Genomic DNA, 23024 nt, shown 5'->3' on the forward strand with positions numbered 1-23024 from the left:
ATCAACTCGTTTGGACTCAGGTCAATTCCGGATTCGACCCAAACCCAAACCAAATACCAATTTTAACACCCATACCAACACATCCCATCCCATCCCATCCCATCCCATCCCATATAGCGTAAAAACTCTAATGTGTCTTATAATTCTTGCATTTTCTCATATATGTGTGTTGAATCTTCTTGCAAAATTAGGAAGTTAAAATCTCTATATCTCTACCGCTAGAAATGTTCCGACACACAACAATAATAATTTAACTTTCTAATTAATAAACAAAATCATAATATTCTGATATGAACAGAACATAGTGAACCTTGGATTTAGTGATAGCACATCCTACTAAGTTCAATTACAAATGCTTCTCAGCTGTCTATTTGATTACAAAGCTTGCTAAGTTAGCGTCTGCAGTTGGGGCTTAAGTCAGCCTTCGATATACGCGGCCCCAAGCCCAACCATGGCTGGCTGATCTCTTCCTCTACATTTACAAAATCCTTTGAATCATTTCTGCTGTTCAGCTGGTAAGGCGCCTTTGCGCTAATCCTGAAATTTTTTCCAAGATAAATCTTAACAAATAAGCATTCCTTCAAAAAATAATAATAATAATAATAATTCATTCCTAGGTACAAATGAACAGAAAGTCAAGAGTTCACTACCTATCATTTCTCTTCTGCAGGAAACGGTGGATTGATACCTTCCTCGCAATAGGGAGATCTGTTTTCCAACAAATGAATACCAAAAAAAAATAAGGAATTCTGCAGCCAGGGAGAATTTTTTCATGAAAAGATGCCAACTTGAAATACAGGAATCCAATGGATCACCAGAGAAGTTGGGCTGAGCTCCGGCGTAGAATTTCACCGGAGGAATGGCCGGCGCCGAGAAATTTTGGACGTCCGCCACAGGCACCGAGGGATACACGGCAGTTGCGGTCCCAGAAGTAAAGTTCTGCCCTTTACTTGCAATCTGCATCAGTTCCTTGGCCTTCTCGGCCGGGAAATTGTCGAACACAACCACCTTCCCGCCGTAGAACATTGTGAGCTGAGCTTTCTCCGGTTCCCTGCAAAACACAAACCAAACTCAACAACATAACTAAAAGAATAAATTACTGGAAGCAAAATCTCCTACTGATCTCCAAAAAATCAAGAAAAATGACGCCAATGAAAGGGGCAGAAAAGTCAGGACATACTTGGCCTCCGCCGCCGGCGAGGTCGGGCTGAAACCTCCGTGTTGGAGGAAGAACTCCACGGATCCCGTAGCGTTCGGAGGCGACGAATCCTCCTTACCCTCCCGGTCGTCTCCGGAGACGTCCACACCGGGAAGCAAGCTCATGGTCGTCGGCGGACGGTACGTTTCAGGTTTCCCTAAAAAATATCAATCAACAAAATTAGATAAACAAATCTTTCCATTACAACTTCTAAAACAATTATCCTAGCAAAATTACCGAGAAATTTCAGTTGATAACCCTAAACCTAAAACGGATTAGGTGAGGAAATGATGAATCCATACCAAAAAAAAAACTACAAATTAGGTAAAACAAACCCTAAAGGTTTACACGAACTGACCCTTTTACTTCGGATAACAAAATTACCTAAAGAAGACGAATCAAGAGCGCGAGAGGGCATGCTGAACCCTAGATCAGCGAAGTTTCCCTTCTCCTTGATGTACTGGCTCAAGAGGCTGCAGGTGAGCGCGAAGCTCGATTTCTCCGGCCTCTTTGTCATTTCCATGGTCGTCGCAGGCCGAGCAGCTTAGCTCAAAAATTCAAATTCCAGATCCTGATCGGTCTCTTCTTATTTCTCTGTCGTCCTCTTTCACTCTCCCCATATTTGTACTGTTCGAGTTCGACAATGGCTCCGAATTAAAGCACGTGATTCTGAAGAGGAGCGGCCGAAGGTGGAATTTTTTTTATTAAATTAATAAATTAGCCGAAAGAAAATTGTTTTCTTCTTCTAAAAACAAGAGGGGAAATTAAACACGAGGTGCCAATGCTGGAATCGGTCCACCGTCTTTAAAAAAAACCCGGTCCACCGTAATGGCACGCAACTTGTTAAAATAAATAGCAATTTAGTTAATATTTAAATTTTGGGATTTACATATATATCATTTTATTTCATATTATTTACATATCTTACTCAAAATATTAATAATATAGGTCTATCACTTATATACAACTTTAATATTAGATATAAGACTCATATATTTCATTCCTACTACTCATATTATCCTATAAACTTTAATATTTTATTTCATACACTCATATTTATTTTACGAGTGATAGATATGTAATATTAATATTTGTTTATGTAAATCCTCCTTAAATTTACCGCAACTCTTCAGTTTGTAAAATATATAAAAGCGACCAAAAATTATATATATATATTGGTCTTATCATTATGAAGTTAAAAAACTCGAATAACATGTGGCATATCCTTTGTAGATAATTATGAGCCAATTAAAATAATAATAATAATATTTATTGTTTATTATTTATTTTCTAATTATAAAGAAAATCCGGACTATTGATGTCTAAGTAATTGGACAATATTATTTTTTTTCTTAAAAAATTTAGGCCAAATTTTAATTCAATGAAAACTATCCCTAATAAGGGATAACTTTTTTTATTCGCAAAATAACTATTAGAATGGTATGATATTCAAAATTAATGTAAATCTTTATTTAAATTTGAGTCGAATTTATTCAAAGCTAGTTCAAATATTATTTGATCATTTATACGAATCAATTGGATCAAAAGTATGTGAGAATAAAAGATTTGTGAAGAAACTCAGTGGCAAAGACACATGAACCTGCTTGGGGAAGACATCACTAGGATCAAGATTGTGAAGGAGAAGGATACTTTTGCACAAATTTGTTGGAGAAGGTATGGGATCTGCCATAGGAAAATCGCATATTACCGACGGATTTTTCCGGCGGTTTATTTTCCGGCTGTCTTCTGATGATTTACTACGAAATATGACCGCAGATTATATGGCTGCTTTTTCTTATTACATTTTAAATTAAAAAAAAATATGACACTTTTAATAAATTTGCCCTTCTAGCAAATTAGTTGGGACTTTGAAGCATATATATCACTTCAAATCCCACAACAGGCGATTAGCGTGGGTAGGATGCGGGCAACGTAGGAGGGCAATGCGGGAGGTAGCGGGCAGTCGGGTGGCTTAAGTTTTTTAATTTTTTTTTTAATTTTTCATGAGATATAAAATCTTGTATTCATGGATCACTTATTGGAATTTATGTTTTTCAAACTATCTTAGTCCAAAGATCATAAAAATTTTTTGCATGTTTTGATTCTCAAAATAATCAAATTAAATATATAGTCATCCCAAAAAATGCCCATTTTTTATGAAATACTAAAGATTAAATTTTGGGTAGATTTTCGTAATTTAAATTTAATCAAGATGAGTTTTTTATCTATAAGAATTTTCTAAGATATAATTAATATAAAAGTTTATTAATTAATAATGTAACACAAATCTTAAAATAAATTTAATGAATAAAAATTAATTTTGATCAAATTAATATTAAAATATCATGAACCAAAATTCTTTATATGTTCTACTCTCTCTACCATAGTGATCATCACTTAAATAAAATGTCGAAGTCATAATGAACATTTATCATTCTTGTATGGGGATAACCACTCTAAAAAAAATCACTTAAGAAGAAGCTAGTTTTTAGAGTTTGCATATACATAGAGGCTTCGTTTGGTCCGGTTTTCTTACTGTTTCTTAATGCAGCTTTTTAGTATAAAAATTTAAATTTTTGTGCTAAAAAGCTGCTTTAAGAAGCAGTAAAAAAGCCGTCTCAAACGAAGCCATAGTCAATTTAGGTCAGCTTTCTCATTATTTTGCTTTTTGGATCAACTACATTTCTGTTTGACTAATTGTTATTTTTTCATTGCTTTATAGAAATTTTTATGATGATAAACTATTCTTTACAATCAGAGATGCTAAAACATTATAGTTTGAAGAAAGCAACTGTTTGATTTTTTAAGAAAAAACATATTTATAATATCTAAAGTAACTTCAAAAAAATTATTTTCCTCATAAAAATTTTGTAAACTCTTTTATAAAATATTACAGTGATCTCAAATATATTCTCAATTTACATTTTTTCTCTATACTTACAAAAAAATGCTCAATCATATTTTTATTCATTTCATTATCTTTATTAATATTATTATTTATTTACTATATTATTCATTAACATAAACTTTTGCCTACCTTATAAAAAATGGACTATTTTCTCCCTTAATTCTAATAAAAAATAGATGCATTAGATCATGCTCTAAGGTTTCTTTTGGAACGACATTCATACTGCTTTTTAAAGTAGTTTTTTTTTATAAAATTTTTATAAAAAAAGCTACTTAAAAAAAAAAAAAAAAAAAACCTTCTCGAGCAAAGGCTAAATTAATTGTAATATGATTATACAATTTTACCATTAGATCGACCCAATCCAACGGCGAGAACTAATTATGATGAGCTGATTGTAGTGCGATAATGGCCGGCCATTATAACACATAAATTTTATTTTATTTTATTTTGTGATTTTTTTATATACGAGATTTAGATTTTTTTTTTTGTGTATTTCAGATTACCACTGAGTTCATTTGGGACTGCTTCCGCTTTAAGAAGTAGTAAGAAAATAGTCCCAAACGAATGCTTAATAAATAAAATAATATGGACAAAATGTTTCAAGCAGGTTATGATTTCGTTTGGGACAACTTTTTTTACTGCTTTTTAAAACAATATTTTAGTATATAAATTTTTTGTTCAAAAAATTTATGTACTTAAAAATTACTTTAGAAAACAAATAAAATATAACTTATATTTATTTACAAAACACCTCCAAATTCAAGGCAAGCATAAAATATTTAATGAGAAATATTTATTCAAATGGGATTTTCATTAGATTATGATTAAAATATTGGCAAATGGTATTTAAATGACAATAAATTTTAAAATAATGAAGATAATAATGATAAAATAATTAATTAATTAATTAAATATTTATATATAATTGTTGCGTCTTGAAATATTCGTGGAGGTAGAGAAATATAAAGTTCAACGTCTTAGCTTTGTACGAAGATCCAGCACGCACACAGATGAAAGAGAGGATGCAATATTCATAAGAAACACTAAGATTTTTATGTGGAAACCCCTAAAAAAGGGAAAAAACACAGGGCATAGCCCAATTTATATGAATCCACTAGTATTTACAGTTGATTATAAATGAGGCCTTTCATTGAAAGGAAGGCCATGGTTTTATGTAACAAATATACATCATATAGAGTGTGTTACATGGTGGAAATATAAAGAATCATTGTTAACGTGTTTGCTTGGTCGGAAGGGCCATAATTGGTGGGCAACGAAGGTCAGAAGAACTGTAGTTTGTGGGCGACATAAGTTAGAAGGAATGTAGTCGGAGGGCGACATAAGTCGGAAGAACCATAGTCGACGGGCAATATAGGTCATAAACAATTTTGTATGGCGAAGGAGGTCGAAAGGACAACGTCGAGTAGAAGTCCAGCATTAGATATAAGTCCAATGAATATACGTCAACGGGCAGAAGTCCGACGAAAGTACGGTGACGAGCAGAAGTCCAGCGTTTGGCAGGAATCCAGCGACGAGCGGAAGTCCAGCATTTGGTAGGAATCCGACGACCGGTGGAAGTCTGATGTCGAGTAAGAATCTAGCGACGGGCGAAAGTCCGGCGTTGGGAAGAAGTCTGTCAATGATAGAAGTCTAACGTGGATAGAAGCCCGACGAAAGTCCGACGATGAGTAGAAGTCCGGCGTCGGTAGGCTGCCGGGTGGAAGTCCGACGGTGGTCGAGGAAGAGTATGGTGACAGGAGAGCTCTCTTTTTTCTTTTAGTTTTCTTCCTTTTATTCTTGCTTCCTTGCTTAATTACAGCGTCAGTTGGTGATTGGACAGAAGTCCGATGTCGATGGGATGCCGGGTGGAAGTCTGGCAGCGATCGAGGAGGAGTCTGTTCCTTCTCTTCCTTGCTTCTTCTCTTCTTGCTTGGGCCTCTTTTTCTTCCCCCCTTTTGGTGGTCTTTTTCTATGAGAAATGATGGGTCTATTTATAGTTTTCTAAGAGTGTCATGACCAGTAATTAGGAGAAAGATCAAGGGTAATTTGAGAGTGGTTTGAATGGACGGCCAATGTTGAATCCCTTGATCATGGATCGTTTACTTGGCATTTGAATGTCTTAACGATATCACAATTCAACGATGTTGGGCTCGTTGGATTTTTCTCATCGAGTCGCTCGATTCAACTATAAGCATGTCACATTTGGAAACCATTTAGTAATCTAATTTATGGTTTGAACCTTCCAAATTTGCTTCGGGTCTTTGATTTGGACTCATTTGAGCTCGGATTGAGTCAAATTTGGTGTCGTTGGGTTCGTATTTCTAAGACCTTCAGTTCAACTATTAGTTTGCTGAAATCAAAGTTCATATCGTCTCCGATTTAATTTTTGAAATTTCTAACGTGATTTTTCCTCATGATTCGTGCCTGATCAAGATTCCTTTTTAATGATATATCAATAACTAACAAAATAAATATCAAAATTTTAAAATTGTCATGATAAAAATTTTATCAAATACCTCATATTTAAATGCGGGGGAGGATGGGACAGCTCATTTATTGCTGGTTGCTCTCGTGCGGAGGATTTTTGAAGTACCTGCAGCCCAAATACAGCTATATGCATATGCCCCACATTCACAAGGAATCTACACGTGATCAAAATCATCAAGTTGCATATATTAATGTTAAATGGCATAAAATAAAAGAGCAAAAGAGTTAAAAAGTTTCATTATTATGTGATTCATATATTTCATTTGATAAATTGTGAATTTTTAGTTTATTTTCATCATAAGAAAATGGATTAGAAATTTCATAAATTGATTCTAAAAACATTCAAATATGATTTTATAGAAAATTTATAATCAATTTTTTTTGTCACATACAAACTATCATATGACATTTACTGGCGACTAATGCTTAATGGTCATTAGCCAAAAATGTTTGGTGTTCATCTTATGGTTGAACTGTTTATAATCTTATTAGGAGAATTTTCAAGCTAATGATCCATTGTTATTTTACCTTCGACATTCCCTTTCAATCTTCATTTAATGCTTGATGTGATGAAAGTCCACGGTTTGTCAGTTACCGATGGGCATGTTCTCAATCATCTTATCTCCTTTTATATTAGAAGTGTTGCATGCAAGAATATTCACGGTCGTAGAGAGATGCAGGGTTTAATGCCCTAGTTTCGTACGGAGATCCAACGCAAACACAAATAAAAGAGAAGTGTGTTGGAATCATATGAGACATCATAATTTTTATATGAAAAATCCTAAAAATGGAAAAAAAAAAATCCGCGGGGTCTTGCCCAGTTGAAATGATTTCACTAGTATTTGTATTGATTACAATGATATCATTTATCGAGGGAAGTCGTTGGCACACTGTAGCAAATATACATCATATAAAACATAGTTGAAGTTGGAAGAATCCAAAGACAATGAGCGCTATTCTTCATAGATCTTTGGCTTGTTCATTTGGTCAGCAGGATCTCAATCGTGTGACCCAGGTCAGTGGGATCGTAGTCGGGCGACTGAGGTAGGAGGGACCGTAGTTAGGTGATGGAGGTCGGAGGGACCGTAATATAATAACACATATTTTGATCCAGTCAAATAATATTTTAGGAATAATTAAGTTCAATTTATTAATTATTTTCTTCATTATATAAATTTTATTGTGCTTTCACTATAATAATTTTCTTCTAATTTTATGTGTAACTTAGATATGAAAATAATAAGTTTCTTATTTAATTGCAATTCCTTAAAAAAATGGCATATGCCAGTACAAGTGGGATTTGGGTTGATGGACATCTTATGCTTGGAAAGAATCTACACACATGAAATTGAACAAAATATATCAACACCTTTAATTAATGCTTAAAATGCATCAAATTGCAAGAGGGGTTGTATGAATTCATAGGTCTTCTGATTTATATATTTTGTGTATTTAAATATCTGATTGTAAAATAAACAAAATAAGAAAAAAAGATAATCAAAGATTAAGAAGCACCTCTTAACAAAATATAAATAAATCCTATTTATATCGATTTAATATATTATGAGGTTAAATATAGAGAATATTAGGGGTTTGGATCTATGTAGAAGCCTCAAGTTGAACATTCTAATGCTTCAGGATCCTTCAATTGCCCTATCCATTTCGGTCATGTAATCCACATACTCCTTTCAAGATCATTATTTTTAATTGCCTCTAATCGTGCAACTTTGGATCTGTTTGTGACCGCTGTAGCTTTTTATAAAGGTGGCTGTAAAGCAACAATAGTAAAAGTAGTTTTTTTTAAAGCTACAATAAAAAAATAACTTTCTATCATAAATTTTTCTTGAAAGCAGTGGTAAAAAAAATAATTGTAGTTGCGATCTAAAAAGCAAAGCAGTAAGAAAGTTGTCCCAAATGAAACCTTTATGTTTTGGACTCTCCATCCACAAGTTCAATATTTTTGGATTCCTTATCAAGTTGATCCTATATTTTTCTTTTGAGTCTTTCTAAATTTTGTATTGTAGTGTTTTTGAATTATTCCTATGTTATTATCTCTTTAGTTTTATTTGACCATCATAGTTTAGTTGCCCTTTGGTACTAGTCGTTTAGTCCACTCATTTATTTTGCGAGAAATTACTCTAAAGTCACTTTGATTTTGACCATTCAATCCAACCCCTTCATCTATGGCAATGGTCTTTTTGACCCCTAAGTTGGAGCAATTATTACGTCCGGTCAAATCCGAACGTATCTGAATGTATACCGACTACCGAGTGCTCAATACCGAGTTTCAGGTGATGTGGCGCGTGGTTATTTATCTATGAACGCGTTCGTTGACCGGACATAATAATTGCTCCATAAGTTGCTCACAAACTTTGAACTTTCAATCAATTGTTCGAAATCTAATCAAAGCATTGTCTTAACTATCTCCAATCACCCGCTAACTCTAATCATCAAATCTATATGTTAAGGACTATCTTGACAACCTCCAATCACTCGTCAAGTATGATCGCCAGATCTATTTTTTCTCATTTTGAAGACCGATTGTCCTAATCATTTACTAACACCAATCATCTAGTTCACACTAACACCTTCGAATTTCCGGCCCCATAACATCAAGGAACATCATATACTTCAAATGTTTTTATTGAATGAAAGTTTGTTTTTATTATTTTAGAAAAAGAAGACATATTAGAATAATAGGCTCTAACTAATGAAAACTTTGAAAACAACAAGAGATTTATAATTTATTATCGTGTAAAGATTTTCCAGATAAAAAAAGTATATATTGCTTATCAATTTTATTTCTTTAACTACGTATAAGTTATCCTTTTAAATTAAGGCTTCGTTTTTAACTGCTTTTTAAAACAGAGTTTTAGTACAAAAATTAAAAAGCTGTTCCAAGGCTTCGTTTGGGATAGTTTTTTCATGCTTCTAAAAACAACTTTTTAGTACAAAAAGAAAAAATTTTGTATTAAAAAATTACTTTTAGTTAAAAAAATATAAAATTCTATACTAAAGAGCCGTTGTAAAAAGTAGTAAGAAAGTGGTCCCAAACTAAGACTTCGTTTGGGACGACTTTCTTACTGCTTCTTAAATCAACTTTTCAGTGCAAAAAGGAACATCATATACTTCAAATGGTTTTATTGAATGAAAGTTTGTTTTTATTATTTTAGAAAAAGAAGACATATTAGAATAATAGGCTCTAACTAATGAAAACTTTGAAAACAACAAGAGAGTTATAATTTATTATCGTGTAAAGATTTTCCAAATAAAAAAATTATATATTGCTTATCAATTTTATTTCTTCAACTACGTATAAGCTATCCTTTCAAATTAAGGCTTCGTTTGGGATAATTTTTTTTTATGCTTCTAAAAGCAAATTTTTAGTACAAAAAGAAAAAAAAATTTGTACTAAAAATTTACTTTTTAATTAAAAAAAATAAAATTTTATACTAAAAAACTGTTGTAAAAAACAGCAAGAAAGTGGTCCCAAACTAAATCTATATTTAGTTTGGGACGACTTTTTTACTATTTATTAAAGTAATATTTTAATAAGAAGCAAGAAAACCACACGATGCCTAAGACAGTAAACATTTTCCTCTGCAATAGTATTGTCGTCTTCTCTTCGTGCACGCAACAAGTTCTGCTTTGACAAATTGAGCTATAATGAAAATTTTATAGTGTGTTAGGTCGTAATTATAAAAATAATGATACGGAACTATGGAGATTCAAAGTAGGCGGATTGCTTGCTAATTATTATTCGTTTGTTTACCCAACTTTTTATAGTATGGTTTGCCTAATATATATTTATTTCAATTATATAAATCTTTTGAATTGTATACATAATCATATACGTTTTATACATAAAAAGCACAATGAAACTAAGACTTCATTTTGAACAATTGTTTGCTATATTATAAAGTAGCTTTTTAAAATATATTTTTTTAAAAAAACCACTTTAAAAAATAGTAAGAAAGTTGTCCCAAATAAAGCTTCATTTGGGGCAGCTTTATTACTGCTTTATAAAACATCTTTTAAATATAAAAATTTTTTTACAAGAAAAAAGGTCATCCGAAATAAAGCCTAAATCATATAAATACAAAAAAATGATAGCCCGATTTCATAAAAAAAAATAAAAAATAAAAGATAGCCCGATTTTATAATTAAATTGATTTTTGAGCTTTGAAAAGTCCCGATTCCATTAATCATGCAAAGCTAAGTGAATTATAGTAAAGACAGCCCCAAATAATCTTTAATGATAGCTTTAATAATATCTTAATTAATGCCAGCTGAAGCCTCATTCAGTCTAAAACACGTTGATATAACACATAATTGTGAATAAGGATATCTCTTTTAATAGAAAAAGCATAGTCATAGAAATATGAATGCAGCAATATAATAACATCTTAACAAATAGCAATATCTCTTTTAATATACGCAACTATCTTTATCTGTTAGTTAGGAGATTTAGCTATCAACAAAGAGGTCTTTAATTCGAAGATTATTTATATAATGTAAGGATGAGTTTGCAATTAATTGAGCCCTTTAGTGCCTTAAGATTAAATGGTCTTTTTATAGAATTTACAAAATTATTATTGAGGGCTGGAATATACGCGACGATAGAGTTAGAAATTTTCGTCTTAACATTGTACATATATCCAGCACACAAATAGAAGAAAATATGAACATCATAATTTTTATGTGGAAAATCATGAAAAAGAGAAAACCCCCGAGGTCACATCCAATTGAAATGATTCCACTGGTGTTTGATTGGATTACAAGTGACTAACCCTCCCCTGAAATTGAAGACGATCATATTACAATAATTAACCGTCGGATTGAAATCCAATTACGAGTGGAGATCGGAAATCTAGCAACATTTAGTGGTCGGGTGGAAATCCAGCTTCAATTTACAGTCAAGTAGAAATCCGGTGACAGTAAGTGGTCGAGGAGTCCGATGGCAAGAGAGCTTTATTCATTCTTCTCCTTTCTTCCTTCTTTGGCCCCCCTCAATAAAGAATAAGAAGCCTATTTATAATTTTATGAGAGTGGCATGACCAATAAATAAGGAGGAGATCAAGGACAAGCTGAGAGTATTTTGCATGAACGGTCGATGTTGATTCCCTTGATCGTGCACCACTTTTTGGGCATTTGAATGTCTTAATGATATCAAAATTTGACGATCTTGGGCTTGTTGGATTCGTATCGTTGAGCCACTCGATTCTATTATTAGCATGTCACGTTTGGAAACTAATTGGTAATCCAAATTATGGTTTGAACCTTCCAAATGTGCTCCAGGTCTTTAATTTGGGCTCGGATTGAGTCAAATTTGTTGTCATTGGGTTCGTATTTCCGAGACTTCAGTTCAACTATAAGTTCGCTGAAATCGGAGTTCGGATAGTCCCATATTTAATTTTGGAAGTTTCCAACTTGATTTTGCCTTGAGATTTGTGCCCGATCAAGATAATTTTTTGATGATATATATATTATAATGACGCAAAATTGAGATTTCAATCATAAAAAATCCGATTTCCATATGATCTTTAACGTTATTTTCAACTAAAAAGAAATTAAATGCTGATCATATCAAACTTTTTAGATAGAGGTGTTGTAACATATTCTTTGATATCAAATGGTAAGAAATTAAGAAAATAATAAATATTATCATTTTATTTTAGTCATGCATATTTTTTAATTTCATAATCAATTTAAAATAATAATTCTAAATTATAGGCATATTTCCATCACTCATTAATAGCTCGTTTTTTTCTTCACATGACATTAGATCCTAATGATGCCTAATTACCCATTCTTCACATGCCATTGAATCATGTTGATGCAAGTTCACAGTAGTTGCAAACTCCTCTTGTTCTTCACAAGCCACTATATGTCATCTATGCCTTGGACTCATTAATGACTTGGTGAGTTGAGTTTATCGAGTTTCAAGCTCGAACTGGAGCAGAATTTCGAGCTCGTTGGATTATCAAGCTTGAGCTTGATCCAGAAGATGCTCAACTCTATTACTCATTGAGCAGCTAGACGCGAACCATCAGCCCACAGAAGGCGAATTGGCGAAGCATGTGCTAACCACAAAAGGTGAGCTAGCGTCTACACGTGCGAACCACAAAAAGCCGGACTGGTGTGCAAACCCTACAAGAGAAGGCATGATCTCACGAGTTCGCTTTTAGTGGAACAAGTTGAGCTTGAGCTCACAACAAGGTGAGCTCAACTCGAGTTCGAGCTCATAAATTGACTCGTGAGTCGAGCTTGAGGCCTAACTATAGCTCGACTCGACTTATTTACACTCCAAATGCCAACTAGCTGACCATCAACAACAATTATTTTTCGCACGCTACTAGACTCTCAACGAAGGACACCTACTCTAGATCACATTCACATCAAATTCAAGCTCTTGTTGAAACCAAATTCGAATTTGAACACATTTGAATCAATTTTAAAAACTTCAACTAAAAAAAACTGTCTATAAATATATGAGATTATCTCCTAATAAAACTAATTTTATCTAAAATAAAAGCTTGACAACAAAAAACCGAAAAATTAATCCCTTCAATATGAACTCAGCAATCGTCCCACTAATAGTTTTTTTTTTTCTTTTTTATTACTGAATGTGCCATCTGCCAAACATTATCTCTTTTGCCATCATCAGAATAATATATCTGTAGAGGTGAACAAAATGCTTTCACCGATGACTTACGAGCGCCCCTTCTCATGCCAGCTTAGGCCACTTGGACGAATTTTAATTAGGTCTGGTGTTCTGACGCAGCTCTATGTTCGGACATCAGTAAAATGGTGCCACGTGCTCTTACTCTTTACCGCACGGCCCGACGACCGGACCCAGGATTGCTATGTATTGGCTTATTTGTGCAGACCGGGGTATTGGTAGGTATTGCTCGATATTGTTCGGCAATAACGAGAAATATTATTCTGTCAAGACCAATACCTAGCAATACCGAGCAATACCTAATAAAATTGTTCGGTATTGCTAGGTATTGCTCGGTATTGCTAGGTATTGGTCTTGACATAGCGGTATTTCTTGTTATTGTCAAGCAATATCTAGCAATACCTAGCAATACCCGAACATAGCAATGCCGGGTTCGGGTCCGGGTCGCGTCGTCGGGCCGCATGATAAAGAGTAAGAGCACGTGACGACATGTTATTGGCATCCGAATCCGGACCTAATAATTGTTCCACTTAGACGCAACTGTAATCATCAAGTAATAATATACTTATTTATTATTGTACTTCAAGTGCACCACGTGTCATTGGTAGCGTATTAGTAGAGGTGCAAATAAATGCACATAAATGAATATAGATATATTTGTGTGACTTGTTATTATTCATAGTCGGTTAGTATTTATTAATATTTGAATTTTTCTTTTTATACTAAAATCACTATTATTTGACTTTTCAAATGTAGAAAATGGTACAGTAAATACATCAAACGATAAATTGTTATTATTTTGAATAAAATGATAGCAAAAAATTAAATTCATAAACTTATTATGCGTAAGCAATTATTTGGGGTTTAAATTGGTGGAGTTGAGTTATTAGTTGATAAAATCAAGCTCGTTTAATTTATATTGAGCTTGAGCTCGGGCTTATTTGCTGAGCACAAGTTAGATTCGAGTGAAATTTTTGAGGCTTGAGTATGACTCAAATGCTCGAGCTAGACTCATTTTGGAGCTCAATTTCTTATTTTGATGATGTGTTATTTAATATGAATCGAGTCTGCTTGACAAGCTGAGTCAGGTCAAGCTTGAGCTTTAACTTATATAATCTATGAGCTCGAATTTAAGCTCAAACCCAAACTTGTTTTTCCATAAACTTGACCAATCACCAATAAATTCGTTAATGAGTCGAATTCAAACTATAACACAAGCCAGCTTGTCTCACTTCCACACCTAGCAGTTATCAACATCATATACAATCACTAGTGTTCCTTGAAAGTAATCACTAATGTTCCATGCTAGAATATTCACGATAGTAAAGTATTAAATTTTACATCTTACCATTGCACGAGTATCTAGCTCACAAATAGAGAAAGAATAAAAACATCAGAACTTTTTTACATGGATCTACCAATATATGAGTAGATTACAAATAATAGATTCATCCTCGAACTTTAGGACAATCAAAATTACAATAATTCGCTATTGGGTCGAACTCTAGCAACGAACAGAGGTTGGACGAAAGTCAGGCGACAGTCGGTAGTCGAGCGAAAATCCAACAACTGCTGGTGGTGGTGCAAAAGTCTGGTAATAGTCCGACGATAGCCGGTGACCGGACAATGGTCGAAGAGGAGGAATTTGGTGGCAAGAGAATTATGATTTACTCTCTCATTTCTTCTTGCTTGGTCCTCCCTCAATGACTAATGAGATGGCTATTTATAATTTTTGAGAGTGTCATGGCCAATAAATAGGGAGGAGATCAAGGGTATGTTGGAAATATTTTGAATGGATGGTAGATATCGACCCCCTCAATCGTAGATCGTTTATTGAGTATTTGAGTGTCTTAATGATATCAGAATTCGATGATCTTGAGCTCGTTGGATTAGTCTTGATGAGCCGCTCGATTCAACTATAAGCATACCACTTTTTGAAACCGTTTGGTTATCCAATTTATGATTTGAACCTTCTAAATGCGCTTTAGGTCTTTGATTTGGACCTATTTGGGCTCAGATTGAGTCAAATTTGGTGTCGTTGGGTTCATCTTTTAGAAGATATTCAATTCACCTATAAGTTTGAAAAAATTGGAGTTCAAATGGCCTCGAATTTAATTTTCAGACATTTCCCACTCATTTTTGTCTCGAGATTCGTGCATGATCATGATGAATTTTTTATGATATATCAACTACACAGATTTGATTTGAGAATAATTTATGTACAACTGAAAATTTTTAATTATACATTTAATACGTAAAATTTTTGTATTTATGTCATCTAACACTCCATTAACCTTTGCTAATAAATCTCATCGGCCACTCCGCGAACACAAGGATAGAAGATGACCAAACTGCTGCACTAGTTTGCCACTCACAGTTGCCCATGTTCACCCATCTCTACTTAGCGAAAGCATCATAAAGAAGCCCAACTCCGTTCCAGCCTGCTCTAGCCTCTAGTCCATGAAGCTATTTTTCTCCCCTCCTACCGTGATTGACAGTATGGGAAATTCAACAGAAGGGACAGCATATGCAAAAGATGTTGTTTTTTTTTCTATTTTTGGTGCTATGCTTCTATATATGTAAATAATCAATTTTAGGTGTTATCTATATAAATCTAAAAAATAATATTATATATAAATCTCCAGAATTTATTAAAAAAAATTAGAAATGACATTTCTTTATTAAATTTAGATGAGAATTTAATTTTTAACTGAACAAAATAGAGAAAATTGATTCATATAACCGAACCAATATATTAGGACAAAGACTTGTTGTTGCTATTGTTGTTGTATATATATGTAAATCCCTCAACATTGTATCATAAACTCTTCACTCAAGCAAAGATATATGACTTGCTTAACGAAATGAATAAGGCTTAGTTTGAGATGGCTTTTTTATTATTTATTAAAACAATTTTTAAATGCAAAAATTTTAAATTTTGTACTAAAAAATTGTTTTAAAAAAACAGTATAAAAGCCATTATAAACAAAGCATATGTGAAAGCTGAGGAATGGCAGTGAAGCCGACAAAAGCATCTGTATGTAATGCAATGATTTAAAAAATCCGAACTACCAAAATTGTATAATAGTATTCTTTCATGGAATAAACGGAATAACTTTCATCCGATATATCTGCTCAGTCGGCAGCCTGAGTCCTAGATGCTTTGCATCTAATACCACATTTTGGTTCTTCTTATGATTTTTTTTTAATAATTTGGATAGTATAGTTGTGGTTTCTTATTGTCCACTTAAGTTTTTTGTTTTTTTCTTATGTTAGGCTGTTTTTCCTTTTCCTTTTCTTCTTTACTTGTAATTCATTTACCAAGTAATAGATGGGCTTAATGCCCCAAAATTTCTCAAAAAAAAAATTTTCAATTTACTAATGCCCTGTTCCATCATCATTGTAAAAGTCTCAATTATTAGTAATTAATCTATCCTATTTGGAAAGCGAATTAGGTACAAAGAAACAGCATTTGCAGGAAATTGACAGTGACGACAAAAGAAAGCAGCAGTGGCTCTGGCACCGGACCATCTCTCTCTCTCTGTGTAAACTTCCTGAAATATATTTAACAGACGTATTTACAAAGCCCAAACATACCATAAGAAAAAGGAAATAAAAGAACATAATGGGAATTGGTTGGCACATAACCAAACCCCTTAAGAGAAAGCTCAATACAACAATTTCCACTCCTTCAATGGAAGAAAGGGTGGCGACATCATTTCTCAGATATCATAGTCAACATCACTAACATTCTGGGACGATGAGCGCATCACCAACCGTCCATGTTCATCATAACGATCAAGATTCTCACAGGGAACAGGGAAAATGGATCCTATCACACGGCCGTCAACAAATGAACACTGGAACAAATGTTTCTTTTTGTAAGTAATACCAATTGATATGTCATGGAAAGTAACATTCTGAACGGGGATCTCCTCACTGCCCTGGATTCGCACAGGGACTCGAACGCCCTGACCATGGATACCATCATAGGTGATATTGGAAATGATGGGGAGAGCGTGGGGATCAAAGTCGTCGTCTGGGTGTTCGTTGTAGTCTGTCTTGATTACAATCCCCACGCGAACGTTGTCCAGGGTTATGTTATGGTAAGAGATGTTCTTTACATAAGCGCCCCTCCCAGGGGCGGTCTTTATGCGGACTCCCCGTCTTGAACCCCATATGTGTATATTTTCAACGGCAACGTTGGAGACTCCGCCGGACATCTCACTTCCAATTGAGATTCCAGCGCTGGATAACATAACGAGGATGATACATTAGTTATTGCAAAGCAGCTCAGTAGATAATGAATGAATGCCTAATAAGATACCTCTAAGGTTTGATGATTGACCACCACCTTTTTTTTCTTTTTGTTCATGGAGTTATTAGTTCAATGATTTGCCTAAATATAAAGTTTAATATTGGGCTAAAGTTCTATGTAGGGGTGTCAATTTTGGGTCACGGGTCGGGTTCTGGTCGAACCCGAATTTGACCCGACAGTATTCGGGTAAACTTGAACCTGACCCATTTTTGCAAATGGGTCAGTTTTTTGGAACTGAACCCGACCCGCTTCGGGTTCGGGTCACCCCACAACCCGAATGACCCAGGACCGTGAAAAAATTACCAGTTTTTGGGTCAAAAAAATGAGTCAAACTCTGCTTGTCGTGTCAAAACGGATAAAAAACGAGTCAATCTCAAGTTTCCGGATCAAAACGAGTCAATTTCGGGTCACTTTTGGGTCAACGGGCTAATCTCAACTCGACCCGATTTTTTAAACGGGTCTAATTGTTGAACCCGAACCCGACCCGTTTTGGGTCCGAATTGACCCTAAACCGGAATTTTAGAGTCGGGTTCGAGTTGGATTTTTAGGCCGTGTCAAATATTGACACCCCTAGTTCTATGGCACTTTGAATGAGTAAACCAAGGTTCCAACAAGCATTCAAAAAGCAGCCAAAAACGATGTTCTGCAGATATTCCGGTGCACTTTCAACTAGGAGATTTTTGGATGTTTAGGGCTTTTCCTATAGGATATTTGATACTTTAGGTTCCGTTTATAAGCAAGGTTTTGGCAATGAGTCAGCTTCCTAAAGTTTAGAAGGAACCTGATCCAGTACACAATAGAAAAACTCTGCAAGTCCAACTAATGGTTAAGCAAAAGTCTCCATTATAGCTACTGCCTGCTTAAGCGGTAGTTCGAATGAAACAAGACAAACAAAGATTAGAAGAGGATGATATAAACTAAATAAGAAGTAACATATCAGGAAAGCATGGGATCGCCTCATTTTACTATTCTCTATAAGCTTGAATAAATAATCCTATCCGTATAAATGAATTAATGGTCTTATATATATAGACGCAGCACAGACTAAAAAAGTTTATATATTTATGCAAAAGTCTGAGTGTGCAATTCAATTGAATTTTACTTTGCAAGTCCAGCTACTGCTTCAACACACAAAAATTAGGCAAGAATTCTTCTGGTAATTACGTCAAATCTATGATTTCCTTGCATATCTTGATAAAGATCCAAATGAGGTGTGTGGAAGAATCCTAGGGATTCATCCACTTATCAAATTGAAATAAAAAATTTAAAGAAGTCTGAAGGGAAGAAAAGAGATGGTGAATAACATTTGAAGGTTCCAAAACACTCTCATAAGTCATTTTAAGAAATCCACTCTTTCATCATAAGGCTGAAGCAAAACCCAAAACATGACCCAAGGCATGGAAAGAGATGTAATCTTTGGTGTGATGTCTGTAAAAGGATTATTCTAATTTGTTGGTTTGTCATAATGTTTTGAACAAATTTCCAAGCAATACAAAAATACTCACACTTATCAAACTAAAAACGAGGGACTAAAGATGAAAAGCAATGAAAACCATGATGATATTTTTTAAACAAAGAGCAATTGAATCTTCTATACAGATTATTCACTCATGAAAAAGTTGTTAGCTCCTTCCTTTAGCCTAGAAAGTTACTTCTTCTCTTGCTCTTATCTGTAATAAGGAACAATAGAAATCCTAGATTATTAATTCAAAAGCATCAGATCATATGGCATGTTATGCTCATCTATTTTCTTATACTCCCTCACAGTAAAACTTATTTCCTTCTACATTCACTAATAAAAATATTTTTTAAAGTAGAATATGTCATCTTCACAAACACCAAATAGCTATTTGTGAACTAAAGCAGAATATAAATCCATCAAACCTTTTTCACTTGTGCCTGGATATGCCATCCATATCGCAAAACTATGGTTTTAAAATCAAATCGGGCATGAAACCAAAAACAAAGGTTCATGGTTCAAATGGTTCAACCGGAGTTGAACCGTATGATGTAATAAACATTAAAATTATTTAGGAAAATGACCAAAATGATCTCTTTACTCTTTATGAAAGATTAAAATGGTCCCCAACAATATTAAATGACCATTTTAATCCATCAAATCCTTAAAAAGAAACCAAAATAATCTCATGGTTGGCCTATTTTGGTTTTTATTTAAAGAGTTAAGGGACCAAAATGACCATTTAATATAGTTGGGGACCAATTTGATTTTTTATAGAGTCAAGGGACCATTTTGATACTTTTCTCAAAATTATTTAAATATAATACAAATTATGTAATAATGACACAATCATATGCAAAATATTAATAAACATAATCATATTATGAAACGTAGAACATACAACATAAATAAAACTAATAATTTTAAAATTAAAGATATAATAACCTCTTTATTTTTGTTAAATATTCATAAATATAAGTTTTGCGCTAAATGTAAATTTGCCAAATTGTGAATAGATTATATGCCTCAAGTTAAAACATTAGTGCAATCTCAAATTATAAGTTAAGGTTTTTAAGATATGTTATAATAAAATCAAATAAATTTATATTTTTAATTTTTAGGGTAAAAATTTCAGCCCTTGGATCTTTAATGAATAATAAAAGGCTACAACTTGCACCATCCAGTTTGACAATTCCCCAATCAAACTGGCAATTCAAAATGATTCGAGCTAGTCTAAGGCAAATATGACATTTGAACCTAAACAAACCGACAACTTGATTTGTTCACGCTCGAGCAGGCTGGTTTGTTCCGATTTCAAAATGTTGCTCAAAACCTCAACTCCAAATGATGTTTCATTATTTTTATTGATGATGGCACATGTGTGATAGTTGTACTTGTTAAAACATAAATTAGATGCATAACAAACTTCCAAAAACTTTCAAAGTGTGGTTACAACTCAATGCTCTATGAAATAAAGTCCACCAATCTGACAAAGGTACAAAATACTTTAACCACATTCTGAGAACCTACCTAAATCAAAATGGAATTATGCATCGAAGCTCTTGCCAAAGCACTCCTCAATAAAGTGGTATACCTGAATGAAAAAATACACACATCTTAGAAGTTAATAGATCTATTATGTTTACCACTAATACCCTCAAATTTTATTAAGGTAATGATATCCTCACTGTCTGCTACCTTACAAATAAATAACCTACAAATGCACCTTTGTTCAAACTCCAATAAATGTGCCTTCCAAATGATTTTCTAATACTCGTAAAATTTTTAATCTTTCAACCACAATCATTAACCTAATGAAAATAAACTTTATTCCAAATCCCTCAAGAGTATCTTAATTGGGCATGGGACAAATCAAAAGGGTTTAAACAATATTCCCTTAATACAAGGAAAATATTTATATCCCTGGTGGATACTACATCCAAAAATTTTCCTTCAAAAAGATAGAGAAATGAAAAAAAAAAAAACATATATATATATATATATATAGTTTCCTCTAAAACTCTCCAACACATTAATACCACCAACCTTCTTAGACACAATACATTGAGGTTACCTAAACTCCTCTTCACTCAACCACATAACATCCCACTAAACTACAAGCTTACTTTCAAAGGAAGAATCTACAAAGAAGTGAAATCATTCATCTCCTGAAGCTTGTCATGAATCCTACTTGCATTCGATAAATTCTCAAAAACTCATCTTTCTTGTAAAAGTACTCAACATCCTCTAGAAAATATGGTGAGATATGACCATATTTCCTCAAAAAAAAAAAATTCTCCAACCTTGCAAATATTGAAATTTCAAAGGCAATAAAAAGACCCTTAAAAATTCAAATGGAGAGAGATTGTTGAAGACAAGGTGAAAGCACTTGAAAAAAAATAAAACATGGGAAGTTAATCAAAGACACAAGGATAACATCCCTATGGAATGTAAGTGAATCTTCACCATGAAATATTGATCCAATAGATCCACAAAAGATTTGAAGCACAACTAGTTATGAAAGGATTTACCCAAACTTATAGAATCAATTATTCTGAAATTTTGCTCTTGTCGTAAAAATTAACACCATTAGAATACTTATGTCAATGGCAACCAATCTTAACCGACTACTCCTTCAGTTGGATTTTAAGAATATATTCTTGAATGATAACTTAAATAAAGAAGTTCACATGGATCCTCCTATCGGAACCGAAGAGTCGACGACTATATGAAGACAAACTTAATCTATCAATTGAAGAGATATATTTACGGGCATAAACAATCACCTCGAGCCTAGTCGAAAGGCCTACAAAAAATGTGAAGCAAAAGGGTTCAAACAGGCTCACTTTAAATCACATTTTATTCTACAAACATAAGATTGGTAAGTTTACCATCCTAATTTTTTTTTGTTGATGTATCATTGTTATATCGAGGCAGACCTAAAAAGACTTGGTTAGAAAATATTAGGAATGACCTTTCTTTATTAGATTTAAATGAGAATTTGACCTTTAATAGGACACAATGGAGAAAAAGGATTCATGTAGCCGACCCCACGTAGTGGGATAAAGGCTTGATGTTGTTGTTGTTTGTTGTATGTATCATTGTTATAGGAGATCATGATTTGAAGCTAAGTATCTTGAAGGGAAACTCACAAAAGAGTTTAAAATCAAAGAATTTAAGCATCTAATGTATTTTATTGAAATAAAAATATCTAGGAACAAATTTGGCCTCATCATCTCTTATATATATTAAATTTCTTTAATAAAATTAACTAATTGAAAATAAATCGGTTGGCAATCCAACACATCATATCATTAAATCGAATGATGCTATCACTAATTCTCTAGTTAGTAAAGATATTGAAGGAAAGTAGGGAAACTTGTCTATTTGGCTCATCCTAGACCTAACACACCCTTAGAAAGAATACTAAATGTTGTTACTAGGATATTCTAGTACCTAAAAGGAAGCCCCATAACGGGGTAAACTTATAGAAGCCTACACTATTGTTGATTGGACTAAGTTTATAATATATAAAAGATCCACTTCGAGGTGCTGCACCAATATGTGGTGTAATCTTGTAACCTATAGAAGCAAATGAAAACAATGTTGTGGCAAGGAGTAGAGCAAAAGCAAAACTTAAATCATTGGCCAGTGTGATTAGTGAATTAATTTGGTCGAATCTACTCCAGTACTCCTTAAAGAACTTTAGGTAACTATTAAAATGACTATGATACTAAGGCTTCGTTTGATTCGGTTTATGCTTATATAAAAAGGAGTTTTAGAAAAGGAGGTTGAGAAAAAGCCGTTTAATAAAATGGAGTTTCAATAATGAAGTATGTTTGACTAATATTTTGAAAAGTGCTTATTAAAACTTGAAAGTAAGTTTAAATTGTTTGTTTAGGAGTTCTGCTTTTGAGATTTTATTATAAAAGACATAATTGTCCATGAAATTTATGTACATATATATATATA

The 23024-nt window shown here is 33.4% G+C and overlaps 2 protein-coding genes across 2 annotated transcripts in view; both read right to left on the reverse strand.

Annotated features, from left to right (window-relative positions):
* Window positions 1-239: 239 nt before the first annotated feature.
* Window positions 240-1810, reverse strand: LOC110113635 (protein TIFY 10a-like). Its single transcript, XM_020846291.2, has 5 exons — window positions 1583-1810; window positions 1181-1355; window positions 816-1051; window positions 651-708; window positions 240-537 (listed from the first exon to the last, which is right to left on the reverse strand). The coding sequence occupies exons 1-5, from the start codon at window positions 1719-1721 to the stop codon at window positions 393-395; spliced, it is 753 nt and encodes a 250-aa protein (XP_020701950.1). The 5' UTR covers window positions 1722-1810; the 3' UTR covers window positions 240-392.
* Window positions 1811-16815: 15005 nt separating this feature from the next.
* Window positions 16816-23024, reverse strand: part of LOC110113624 (probable polygalacturonase) — a 31511-nt gene continuing 25302 nt past the window's right edge. Inside the window, exon 5 of the mRNA XM_020846274.2 lies at window positions 16816-17523. Coding sequence (XP_020701933.1) covers window positions 16998-17523 — 526 coding nt within the window. The 3' untranslated portion in view covers window positions 16816-16997. The remainder of the gene's footprint in view (window positions 17524-23024) is intronic.

The sequence above is a fragment of the Dendrobium catenatum genome, unplaced genomic scaffold, assembly GCF_001605985.2.
Source record: "Dendrobium catenatum unplaced genomic scaffold, ASM160598v2 fragScaff_scaffold_847, whole genome shotgun sequence".
Taxonomy (NCBI): Eukaryota; Viridiplantae; Streptophyta; class Magnoliopsida; order Asparagales; family Orchidaceae; genus Dendrobium; species Dendrobium catenatum.